The sequence below is a fragment of the Poecilia formosa genome, unplaced genomic scaffold, assembly GCF_000485575.1.
Source record: "Poecilia formosa unplaced genomic scaffold, Poecilia_formosa-5.1.2 Scaffold183, whole genome shotgun sequence".
In the NCBI taxonomy this organism is placed as follows: Eukaryota; Metazoa; Chordata; class Actinopteri; order Cyprinodontiformes; family Poeciliidae; genus Poecilia; species Poecilia formosa.
In genome coordinates, this window is record NW_006800122.1 from 1,252,069 (window position 1) to 1,264,977 (window position 12,909).

At 37.7% G+C, this 12,909-nt stretch overlaps 1 protein-coding gene across 2 annotated transcripts; it reads left to right on the top strand.

Annotated features, from left to right (window-relative positions):
* The first annotated feature begins 4,050 nt into the window (after positions 1-4,050).
* On the top strand, positions 4,051-12,379 carry LOC103147503 (neuronal acetylcholine receptor subunit non-alpha-2-like). 2 transcript variants are annotated; one of them, XM_016678418.1, is made up of 7 exons: positions 4,051-4,360; positions 5,584-5,738; positions 8,602-8,646; positions 8,774-8,883; positions 9,457-10,372; positions 10,445-10,474; positions 10,556-12,379. In XM_016678418.1, exons 1-7 carry the CDS (start codon positions 4,297-4,299, stop codon positions 10,610-10,612), a joined length of 1,377 nt encoding a protein of 458 aa, XP_016533904.1. In that variant the 5' UTR covers positions 4,051-4,296; the 3' UTR covers positions 10,613-12,379. The 2 variants fall into 2 exon arrangements, with proteins under 2 accessions (XP_016533904.1, XP_007565946.1); XM_007565884.2 differs by having other exon boundaries at positions 4,053-4,360; positions 10,445-12,379.
* Positions 12,380-12,909: the final 530 nt, after the last annotated feature.

Consider the following 12,909-nt stretch of genomic DNA (forward strand, 5'->3'; position numbering starts at 1 on the left):
ATTGGAAGATCCAGATTTGGTACTGAATCTCAGTTCAGTGAGTATTTATGAATATTTCTCACTTTCTTACCGTTTTGTAGTTAAAGGTCCATCTGCTCTTGCGTTAGTCTGTAATTCTCTGGTACTTGGGCGAATTAAAGCGTAAAATAACTGAGCTGAAGCGTTGTTGAGGAATGGGTGATTTTTGGAACAGATTTGAGAAACATCTCCTAAGTCATCTTATATCTCTTTTGGGAATTTCGCTGGTATGAAAGCTTATCTAGGATCATTTTATTGGCACATGTGAAACTACTGACTTAGAGTTTGCCTTTGAAGTATGTGTGAGATTTAAATTTCCTTTGCTCTGCAATCTCCTCTCTCACTTATCAGCAGCTTTTCTTAAAAAGAAAAAACAACTCCTTGAAATAACAAACTGATTAAGATTAAATCCCCCAGGCCTGTGAAGACATGGCTGTTTCCTCTTATCAATTAAATGTTTCTGTGAAATTATGCAGCCTTTAATTATGGGCGCAACGGAAACTGAGAAAACAAAAACAACCCAAAACAGAGGCATATAAAGGAAACAAGACGCATTAAAAACAGGATTTGATTCCCACATAGCTGTGCAGACGGTACACACCAACTAAAACACCCACACCTATCCGTCCAAAAAGGACTGGCAGGTTTGCAGTCAGCGAGAATTTGTGTTTTTCAATGATTAGAGACGAGGCAGACGGGACGATCTCTGAGGCAGCAGCTGCCCGCCCCACGGCTCCAAGCGAGGCAGAAAATTAGGATGATTTCATTGTGATAATCAGCCTCCCGTTATCCCTGTCATTCCCACCCAAGGGGAAGGAGAAACTCGGAGCTCTGAGGAGGAAGAGAGAGTGAGAAAAAAAAAATGTATTTACATCTTTTATTTACAGGAATAAGCGGGGGGAAAAAAAACTAGAAAAGAAAAGAAAATGTGTTTCCCGTGCCTGGTTATCTACAGAATGCGTGGATTTTAGTGAGTCGTATTAGTGGAAAGGTCAGCAGTCACCCTAATAAATGTCGGAACAATACTGCGGCACTTTTGTTTTATCTGCCTGAGGTTTTCAGTAAATACTGATGATTTTGTCTGGATGTCCTTATAATGATGCCCAGCTGGAAACTGAGCACAGTATTTTCAAATTTCACAGCTCCAGTCTAATGTATGTGGAATTTGGGCTCTTATTAACTGGAGTGTGTGTGTTGTGTGTGTGCGTGTGTGAGTGTGTGTGTGCGTGTGTGTGCGTGTGTGTGTGTATAACTGCCTTGCAGCATTTTGCTTATTAGTTTTATTAAAAAATACCAAACATGCCGGGACCCAACTAAACAACTACATTCATCCAGCTCTATCACCCGCCTAGAATCAGCAGGTGTCGCACAGTAAAGATATCACTTCCCACATTTCTTCATCAGATGTGTTGCTGGCCACACCGATGGCTTAAAAAGCTTTTTCAAAATCTAAGCAAGATGTAAAACACAGTTAATAATTTTAATTAATTTGAAACTCTCTTTTATTCCTCACACATAATGCTTTTCCATTTCATTTCACAACTGTCATTGAAATATATCTTCTTTCTAGAGTGTTATGTTATGCTTTGAGTTTATTAGTGTAATTTTTGCGTAGTCTATCTTGGTGTGATTTTCCTATTTATGTTTTCTTTTTTGTGTAGGACCTAAACACAGACAAGGGGAACACATAATCATTTGAGTTTGTAGATTACTTTCATAAACTGAGAACCAAAGTAACACAAAAAAAAAAACACAAAGGGTCTCAAGAGGACTGGAACATAATGACAACATGAGAAAAATCCGGCAAGCAGTGGATAAACGAGACAGCATAGTTGGAGAGACGATCATTGGAGCAATGAACTGTATTAGTAATTAAATGTGCTGCAGACGAAGGAGCGCATAAACTGAAGTACTAATGGAGTAATGGCTAGAAACAATAAAGAAATTATGGGAATGGTGCAAACAATCACAATGGAAACATAACTACTAACAGAAAACACAAGAATAGAGAGAAATGTGAAAACAAAACACAGACAAAAGGTAACCTTGACTACCCTTTTCTATCCCATAAACAATAATTATTCATTAAGTTTTTCTTTACAAAACGTGCTGCCTCTTTTACTACTGTGGCAGATCCGTAATCAAACCTGAACACATAGCTTGGTATTATTACAGGTTCTTACATTTGATTTATTCCCTCTCCTGTCACAACGTCTCAGAACGATGTCCAACAAGTCAAACCAAAGCCAGCCAGCTGTAGCATTAATCAGAGAGTAGTTCGACAAGACCGGTGACAAATGACACCATATTGGCACTTTAACGCCTAAAATAACCTAATTAAAATAAAGAATACCTACCATTCAACAAAAGACCGTAGAAACTAAAATGTATTCTGAGAAAGTAACTAAGTAGGAGCAAGCCCATTCTCACATAAAACATCTGAAAAATCTTATTACATCTTGATGATTAGGATCCAGCGACATTATTTTTGTGAAAGCAGGACAAGGTAGAGGAGAGGTTAACAAAAGGAGCAAGACAAATTAAAAAGTGGAGAGTACTGGACTGCTAATAAAAAGATCACAGTTCAAAAAGTATCTACAACACAAGTAAAGCGAAATTCTGCTGTAAGTGATACTTTAGCACTCTTTAGTTTTATCTTTTTGGAGATGAAATGGTCCCTAATGTTTTACTCATATTGATTTATTCACTTGATTAAAAAACAGTCAGTATTCCTATATTAACTTCACTTAAATGACTAAACTTTTATTATGCCTGGTTCTCCAAATGTTGAGCAGTTTCCACAAATAATACAAGGGCTACCTTTTGCAGTACTTAGAAGAAAGGTTGGCACTACAGAAAGTAAAATTATGTGTGATGCAAGGTTAATAAACCACCAAAGTAAAAAACACAGTAGGATGACAATGTTGATCTTTGCTAACAGTGGAGATTCTTGGTTGGCAACCCGAGCGAGCCCGTTCTTCTGCTGCCACACCCACCCAAAGACAAAGAAAAGAGAATAAATTAAAAACAAACTTTAACTAACTTACAAGCAAGAATCTCTTGTGCTTGACTGATCTAGATATTTTTATTTTCTGAATTGTTTTGAATTTGAATAAAGAATTGGAATTAACAATTGCATTTCAATTTTATTATAGTTTCACAAGTAGGATGAAGATTTTAAGAATATCCAGATTGTGTATTAAGTAATCATTAGTTCATGACCATCTATCTGACATCAGATTAGTTCAAGTAAATCCATCCATCCATTTTCTTTACACCCTTGTCTCCTCCTGACCCCACTAGGGACTAGGGACAAGTAAAACATAAGATGGCTTAGAGTATTTAGCAAGACTTGAAACAAACTAAATAGACCTTTAATTTAATACCAAATCATAATATGCAAATCAGACTCCAGGTGATGTAGTTGAAGAGATGTATTATTATATTGTCTTACAGAACTTTCATCTTGTACAGTTCAGCTGTTTTTTAGTTTTCCCTTGTGGCGCCCCCCAGTCCATGATGCCCTGAACGAAATGCCATACCAAGAAAACGCAACACGGGCATGTGAACTGATTTCTGGTAAGATTATAACTTTGTAAATGTTTCTGTGTGGGAAAAAGCCAAAAATATTAAGTTGCATGTGTTGTGAACTTGACTCTATTTGTTTTTGCTGAGGTCGTCAGTGTAATATAGCACATTAGACGCTAAAGTTTTTTTTGTTTTTTTTTTTTTTTAAGTCAAACCAAGGCTATAAATATCAATCCTTTACACGCTTTGACTTGTGAACGTGTGCAAATCGAGCATCGTTTAAAAATACAGATTCCCGACCACACTAACACACCTGTTTGTTTTTTTTTAAATAATTTTTTGTTAGATTTTTGTTTGTATTTTTAAAAGGCTAGAAACATCCCAGACCTATACAGCCTTCCACAAAAGCAAAGGAGTCCCGCGGTTTAGAGGACATTAAAAAAACCCAAAAAAACTCCACATCTCTGCACCAATCGCCCTCCTCCCTCTTTTTTGTCCTCCTCCTCCTCTTCCTCCTCCCCATCCAGAGAGACTTCCCGCTGTGCCGCTTCCTATAACGCCTCGATAGGGAGTTGCAATAAACAGGCACACGCACAATCAAGCCGGGCCTCTGCCTGCTGGATAACTGGAGGAGCGCGGTGATTTTGCACACGCTGCTGATGGGAACCTCGGCGAGTCATTGTCCTCCGCTAAACGGGACATAGTAATAATAGCAACAACAGACGACTGCGAGCGGGATTGGGAAACAAGATGAAGTTGGTGGTCCGCCTCCTCCTGCTTCTCCTGGCGGTGTGTCCTGTGTGCCGCGGTGCCGGTGAGGAAACTCTTTATGTCGGTGTTTGTGATTGTTTCAGGTTTAGCCAGGTCATTGCCTCATGTGAAAAGAAAATAGTATTTATTTAATTGTTTAAAGCGTCATGGCAAAGATCCTCCGAGATAGGTGCACCGAAGTTTTCACAATCTCACAGGAAAGTGATCATTTTAAAATAACAGACGTATAACAAAACAGCAGTTTACTTATAACAGCTTTTATTTTCAAGGCTATCAGAAAGTTGAAAATGTAACTTTAATTGCAGTTCGTTGAAAGAACTGGAATTAATCGTTTTTCTTTGTTTTTTTTGTTGTTTTTTTTGCATAAATGGTTGTAAAAATATAACGGTGAAGTAGAAGTGTTAAAGAATAAAAAAAAATGCAACAGAAATAACAAATGTGTACTTTCAGCTAAAAAAAAAAGATTGTATGTATTTGAAAGATTTGTTAAAGTTTGTATTGCCAATCTTTACTGCATCCTGCATGTGGTTCGCTTCAAAAGAGCACTGCACAGGATTATGATGACCTCTGTTAAAGTTGTTTGTTCATCAGTTAAACAAGAACACAAGAGTCCAATTTCAGTGTCGGCGCCTCCTGCAGTTGCCCTTGAATGTGCAGCATGTGCTCATGGGAATAAATGCTGCACAGTTTAGACCTGATAGACATTTATCCATAAGCGCCATCAGATGACGAAAGTTAGATGCAAGCCAGTGAAAGGTGAAAATGCTCCATCTTCTCGTTAGGATTTCCATTTACCCCCCCTCTCATTTCTCCTGTGTCGGATGTTAGAGCCGTCTCATATCAGTGTTACAGATTCTGTTCCTCCAGAGACCTCCTATTACTGACCGATATGCTGACTATCCATTTTATGGACACAGTTATATTATCCTCATACATTATGCACAGTTTTAATTCCCTAATGTATTCCAGCAAACATGTTTACTCTGATTTCCTTGAACTTCAATTTATAAACACTTCTAGAGAAATCATATCTGTAAACATGCCATTGCAGCTCCGTGTTCTTCACATTTGTGGAGATTTTGTTAAAAGCTCTTTTGTGTGGGAAAGCATCACGAGGTAAAGTTAATTTGGATTTCTGCAAAATCTGGATGCAACATTTAATAAGTGTCAACATGTATCCACCTCTCAAGTTCAGAGGTTTGTAAGACAGTGAAAACCCCTTTTTCGAGATAGTTGAAAAGCATATCAATATTTTCTTTGTTTTAGCTTCCTCTCCCAGTAAGTTTGTCTTGGCGGAGAAGGAGGACGCTCTGCTTAAGAAACTTTTCACGGGATATCAGCGCTGGGTCAGGCCCATCCAGCGAGCCAACGACACCGTCAGAGTTCGCTTTGGACTCAAGATCTCTCAGCTGGTTGATGTGGTGAGATGACTCCACCTATATGAACACATTGTTTGTTCATCCTCTTACATTTAAGCAGCTCATTAATTTTTTTTATCTCAGTCTAATCTAAAGTGGAAAAAAGGAACGTTTCTCACATCCTGTAGTGAAGCAAAAATATTCACACAAGCATTAAATCAGCCTGTTAATATATATGAACTTTTTTTTAACAATTGAAAGTTACTCTATGCAAGTTGGGGGATTTCAAAAAATAGCAAAAGAAATATTTTTTTAAATACATATCAAACTCCATATCTACAAAGTCCTCTTAAAGGTCTAATCTGGCGTCTTAAATCGTAAGTCTCAACTAAGTTATTTTTCATTCTTTGCAAAAACAAACCCTAAATACTCCAGTACAAAGCCAGTGTTTAATTGGTCCTTTCTCTGACAAACTTACCAGCATTCTAGTTTTGAAATTCGAACTGTAAAACCAAGCTTATTTTACAAGTGCTAGTAATCTGTATTGTGTAAATGATTAATTTGGTTGATTGGACTTGATAACAGTTTTATGTTTGGGTATTTTAGCTAACTTTAGTAATTAGTTATTTGAATAAAATACATTTTTGATTGTGTTACAACAATAGACAATCAAACTTAGACATTTATGGAAAACTGAGGTGGCCTGCAGAAATAACTTTGACTTGAAGCAACAGAAATCTGGACAGTAAAGCCAGTCCTCCGTATGAGTCTTTGAGGCTAAAACGAATCCTCAAGTTGCTGTCGCACTGTTTTCATGTCTTGGAATGCATACTGCCAGATTAAAAACATAGGGTCTAAACATGAAGAAAAGGACAATTTGTAGATTATTAAGTTTTTTCGTGTCATTGAACCATGGATCAATTTCAATTCTCACTAGGGTTGAATAGTACATGTGTACTGGGATGAATATTGTGGGAATTTAGTGTTCGTTTTTTTTATACTTGCTTTTTCTGTCGTGCCACATTTTTATATTGAAGGATCAACAATCTAGAAATTAAATGTCTATATTCCCTGAGTGTCCCCAGGTGGTCAAGTTATTACAGTATTTGAGGAACAGAAAGTAAAATTTTCCTGTGATGCCAAATTTTCCCACGCGACTGAAACAAACTGCAAATACAGAATATTATTTGCAATGGAAAAAAAGAGCACAGTGATCTCAAATCAGGCAAACATGGTTGTAGTTTGGTGTTAATGCACCTGCACTTCTGTCTTACCATCAAAGTCAAATTAAATTAAACATAAAAATTTTATTTTCAAAGTGTTTTCAAATTATTATAAGTATTTCTAAAAAGAATGCTAAAAGAATAGACTAAATTTTACAGCCCAGCAGTGCAGCATTACTGAAGCAAGGAGAAAATTATTCATTTTAAATAATAGAAATATGTAACTTAACGACACTGTTCTTTTAAATTTAAGTATAGGTGTTATGGCAACAAAATATTTATGTGTGAATGAGCACTATGATTATTTTAAGAATCTACTATTGTGTGGGACAGAAACTGTTGATTTTGATAGAGAATATTTTTTACAGGTAGCTATAAATTATACTCACTTGTATGTTAATAAGAAGTACTTGTTTAGCCAAGAAAAATACATTTAAAAATACATGAGTAAAATGAATTAAAGCACAAATGAAAATGGTAATTGAAATCTTTGACCTTTTGGTTCTACCTGGTGTGCTGAATTCAACAGACCATTGAAGCTCTACCTGGTTTTAAAATAAATGTTACTCACTGTGGTGCTCTTTAAATATTTTAGCATCTATCTGTGATAGGTTGAGATGATTTAGGTGTTTCAGAAGAGAAAACTGGGACTGCTGATGGAGGAAGCACTCCTCTTTGCTTGAAATATTTATCTAAATCAGTTTAAATATATCTTGCTATTCTTGGTCTTTGCACTGGAAACAGCTATGAGTGGATAAAACCTCTCAAGGCTCTTCGGCTGCTGAACCGGGCTTGGAGAGAGAAATGGCAGGAGAGCCAACAGTAAACACTGCAGCTTTGCTTCACTGTTTATGTCCCCAGAGTCTCCCTGGGCTGCTGCATGGCCCAGTATTAGATTATGGTTCACATCTGGTCTGTGTGATCACCAAAACATCCAACCCACTTTGACAGCTGAGGCTTGGACTGGATGATCTGCTGCAGGTTTGGATACATCTCCTTCAAACGCAGCACTTATTCCTCCACAACCTTTCTCCTTCGTCTAAACCTGCCTTTGCTGATGTAAAAACAAGTTAGCTACATCCGACATATCATTTCCTGATGTCCTTTGTTTACTATTTGCACTGGGTTGGTTTGGTCCACAGCTAGTATATTTTAGTTAATTAGGTTCTTTTCCAGAAAAGAAGTGATTACTTTTACACAACAAAAATAGTTGAACAGGGGACAACAACATAGCACATCAATAAGTATGTAGAAAAAAAATTGTAGCTAGATCAATTAACTAAATATGCACAAATATGACATGAATCTATATCCTTAAAGGATATAGAGGTTTTTTTTGACAGTTTCACTATATTAATCCAAAATCCAATATGTTATTTAGATTTATTAAAAAAATAATATAAGATGTACATATGAAGTTAGACTAATTTTCCAAGCTCTGAAAATGTCCTATATTTTCTTCAGATCTGTAAAATATAATAAATAATTTTACACATCATCTGAATGTGTCACATAAATGAACAAATAAAATAATCACTTGCAATGTTGTTTTGACTTATTGCAGTTAAAAAATATGGGCTTTTTATATGTTGTGTCTTATTCCATTAGCCCCCTCTTACTTAGCCTTTTACCATTTTCTTTGTTTCTTCTCGTGAGTAGATATTTAGATTTTTTTGCTTGTTTTTTTTAAATATATATTTTAGGATGAGAAAAACCAGCTTATGACAACAAACGTTTGGTTGACTCAGGTAAGCCCTGCTAATTTCATCATGAATTTACCCACCGTTTACCCTCCTGAAATAAACGATCAGTTATTTGTGTAATGTTCTCCAAGGTTCCCAGAGTTATGATGTATTTTGTGTCTATCTTGACCAGGAGTGGATTGATTACAAGCTGCGATGGAGTCCAGATGAATATGGAGGAATCACCTCCATCCGAGTTCCCTCAGAAAATATCTGGCTCCCAGACATCGTCCTATATGAGAAGTAAGACGTACAGAAATCCCTCACACCATCTCACTGTTCCCTCTATTTGTGCAACCCTTTCTGTACCCTTCAGCCCCACCTGGTGGTAACTGATCGATACAGCAGGTTTACGCCAGCACCAGCAAATCACATCGTAATTGATTAGTGAAGATGAAACGCCAAATATGACGTAGAGGGTTTGTATAAAAGCAATGCAACAAAAATAAAATCTCATTCCTTCTTGTGCTTAAGCTAATACCACCACTGCAGAACAGATATATGCTCCAAGAAGTTAATGAAAGGAGGTTTTAGTTTAAACCTCCTGTGAGTTTAATTCTTGGGTTCCATATCAGTATGGAAAGTGCACTAAAAATATGTATATGATGCTTATTTTATTTAAAATGTACAAAACATTGATGTGACATTGAATAACATGCCATGATTGCATTCAGTTTTCACTTCTCTATTTTAATTTATTACACTGATGAAAAATAAAATATGATGGAGATTTAACCACTAACATAAATAAAACAACGTACTGTAATTTTGTTGGAAAAACGACCCATTCCTGATTTTGACTTTACGTTTCTTCAGCGCTGATGGACGCTTCGAGGGCTCCCTGATGACCAAAGCCATCGTAAAGCACAACGGTGCCATCACCTGGACGCCACCCGCCAGTTACAAGTCTGCCTGCACCATGGACGTCACCTTCTTCCCCTTTGACCGGCAGAACTGCTCCATGAAGTTTGGGTCGTGGACCTACGATGGCAACATGGTGGACCTGGTCCTGATGGACAACCACGTTGATCGGAAAGACTTCTTTGACAATGGAGAGTGGGAGATTCTCAGTGCTACTGGAGCCAAAGGAAACAGGAAGGATGGCTTGTACTCCTACCCGTTCATCACCTACTCCTTCATCCTGAAGAGATTGCCACTCTTCTACACGCTCTTTCTCATCATTCCCTGTTTGGGTTTGTCCTTTCTTACTGTCCTTGTGTTTTACCTTCCCTCTGATGAAGGAGAGAAGCTGTCACTCTCCACCTCTGTCCTAGTGTCCCTCACTGTGTTTCTTTTGGTCATAGAGGAGATCATCCCCTCCTCCTCCAAAGTAATCCCTCTCATCGGAGAATATTTGCTCTTCATCATGATCTTCGTCACCCTTTCGATTATCGTCACCGTCTTCGTCATCAATGTGCACCACCGCTCCTCGGCCACCTATCACCCAATGTCGCCATGGGTTCGCAGTCTCTTCCTGCAGAAATTGCCCAGACTGCTTTGCATGCGAGGACACACGGACCGGTACCACTACCCGGAACTGGCTCCGGAAAGTCCTGAACTGAAGCCTCGCTCTGGAAGTCGGAGGGGAGGTTGGAAGACGAGCAGCGGAGCATGTGGACAGGCAGCTTCTGATGGGAAGGAGGAAGAAGCTTGGGCCACCATGTTGGAGAAGGCCATCTACTCGGTACGGTACATCAGCAGACACATCCGTAAAGAGCACTTCATCCGCGAGGTGGGTATAGGTGTCATTAATCTCACTCGATTGCTTTTCCCATATTTTATGTCTTGTTTCTGTTTTTCACAGGTGGTTCAAGACTGGAAGTTTGTTGCCCAGGTGTTAGACCGGATCTTCCTCTGGGCTTTCCTTACTGTCTCTATTCTGGGCACCATACTCATCTTCACTCCAGCCTTGCAGATGTTCCTGAAAATCCCTCCTCCAACTGCAACTGAGGAGCCGCCTCTACACCAGTAAACATCTCCATCTCTTTCTCTGGCAGCTCAAGGTCTTCACTCCAAAATTTTTAAGTTACAAGTAAGCAAGAAGAAGACACCATCAAAGACTATAAAGTCCTCTGACCACATTTATATATTGTTATATGTATGTTTCAAGCACAAAATAACATTTCACAAACCGATGATGGAGCATTTTAATGGTCACACATGCTCACTCTTTATGACTGAATGAATGCTGATGTTTAATAAACTGGAACCTAGAGAGCAAAACAGAAAAAAAGATATGCATATAGTGTAAAAGCTGGATTTATGCATCACTTGCTCAAATAATTTCTGTTTGGATGTTTGTTTTTCTATGTTTACAACCTGCATAACATCTCTTTATCAAGTTGAAAACAGCCAATTAAGATTCCCAGAAAATCAGATTCTTAAATCCTTGGTACTGAATGCCAATTAACACCAAAACATGTCTTCTTGCTTATCCTAGTTTCTAGCAGCATAATTAAACTACCGTACATGTTCACTACCAAGACCTTGAGTTTTATGTTAGTGGAAAGTCAGAACTCTTGTTTTAACTGTATTTTATGTTCTCTAAAAGGAAGCTCATTTAAAATATAAGTAAAGTTCCCATAGAGTTCTGTTTTGACTTGTTGCATAACGCATTTCACTAAAAGTTTTAAATAAGCTGAGCTTTTAGTTGCTTTTAATGGCATTTTTGGCCCTTTTTCTGTTTGATAGATTTGTATCCAATTTGTTTTCAATAAACCATGCAATAAAATATAAGTCTATAAACGTAGGTGCTGCAACAAAGAAATCAGAGACGATATTTGGCAACTCCTGAAGAAAATAAATGTTTGATGCTGTTATCGCCACCCAGTGGCAAATCAGAACACAACATACAAATGTATGTTATATCCTCCAGTAAAATCAAGTAAAGTATAAAAAGTCACCATCTGTGGCAATATTTGATATGGACAATATGGTCAGTTGCCAATGCAGCATTAGGGAAGGAAACGAGCGAGAACCAGATTGACAAATATTCACATATCTGGCAGTTCTGTCCCGTTGGTTTAATGCATAAGCAGACAGTGGGGAGTTGTCATCCCTTTACTGCTTTAAGGCGGCGCAGCTACAAATTATGTTAACAAAGAATTTAATTTTTGCATTTTAATTGTTCGGGGCAAAAGAAAGGGCATGCCAAACGCATGTTTTACTACTGGTCACCTAATTAAAACAACTTTCCATCCCAATATCATCAACTTTTGGTAAAACCCAGTTGTTAATTAAAGATGTTTGTAAGATAACTTTAGTCAACAACTAGAATAACAGTACTGAGGATAAAGCTGTGGAGAAATGTAAGGCAGGGTTAGGTTATGAGACAACTTCTCAATCTTTCAATATCTCACAAACCACAGTTCAATTTAGCGTCCAAAAATTAAGAGTATGGCACAACTGCAAACATACCATGAATTGAGCGTTGATCAGAGATGATGCCAAAGATTTACGGTAACTCTGTAGCTGTAGAGATTCACAGCTCAGGTGAGGGAAACCTAACATGACAAAGCTTATCTGTGCAACTTGCAAAGCTGGTAAAAAAAAAAGAGAAAAAGCTTTCACTGTAAAAAAGCTATAAGAAATCCACTTCAGACAAGGTGCTAATTTCATGGAGCGATCAAAAACAAACATTTCACTCCATGTGATGGGAAACTAGCACTGAAATCAGAGCGTTTTCCCTGAACCTACCATTACCACTGTGAAACATGTTGACATGTTTTGAGGATGCTTTTTTTTTTTCTTCAAAAAAATCAGGGACAGGGAAGATGGTTCAATAGGAAAATAGATGATGCTAAATATGGAGGAATCTTGCAAGAAAACATATAAGAGGCTGCAAAATAGTTCAGTCTGGAATGAAGATTGACGTACCAACAGCACAACAATCACAATATGAATATCTACAATGGAGTGGTTTGAATAAAAGCAAAGCTAGGTGCTAGAATGGTCCAATGACAGACCAGAGCTAAATCCTAATTGGTGGCAAGACTTGAAAACTGCTGTTAACAGATGCACTCCATCTAAATATTGCTGAGTTTGAGTTATTTTAGAAAAAAAAAAATCTTTCTTGAAACTAAATTTGAAACCATGTATTGAATTTCTTCCACTTTTATTCCACACATAAGAATGTGCCACTGAACTTTTGTCAACCACACACAAAAAATCCCAATAAAACCTCTGCGTGCTGCTGCCAGTCATGGCCAGGATTCTCTTGCAAAAGAGAATCGTAATGAGCATTTCCTGGTGAAATAGAAAAAGATAAAT

Bases quoted from the DNA above. Each gene is read 5' to 3' on its own strand.
- LOC103147503 (XM_007565884.2), top strand. From the start codon at position 4,297: ATGAAGTTGGTGGTCCGCCTCCTCCTGCTTCTCCTGGCGGTGTGTCCT. The intron at 8,884-9,456 runs GTAAGACGTACA...ACGTTTCTTCAG, and splicing joins GACATCGTCCTATATGAGAA to CGCTGATGGACGCTTCGAGG. The intron at 10,373-10,444 runs GTGGGTATAGGT...TGTTTTTCACAG, and splicing joins AAGAGCACTTCATCCGCGAG to GTGGTTCAAGACTGGAAGTT.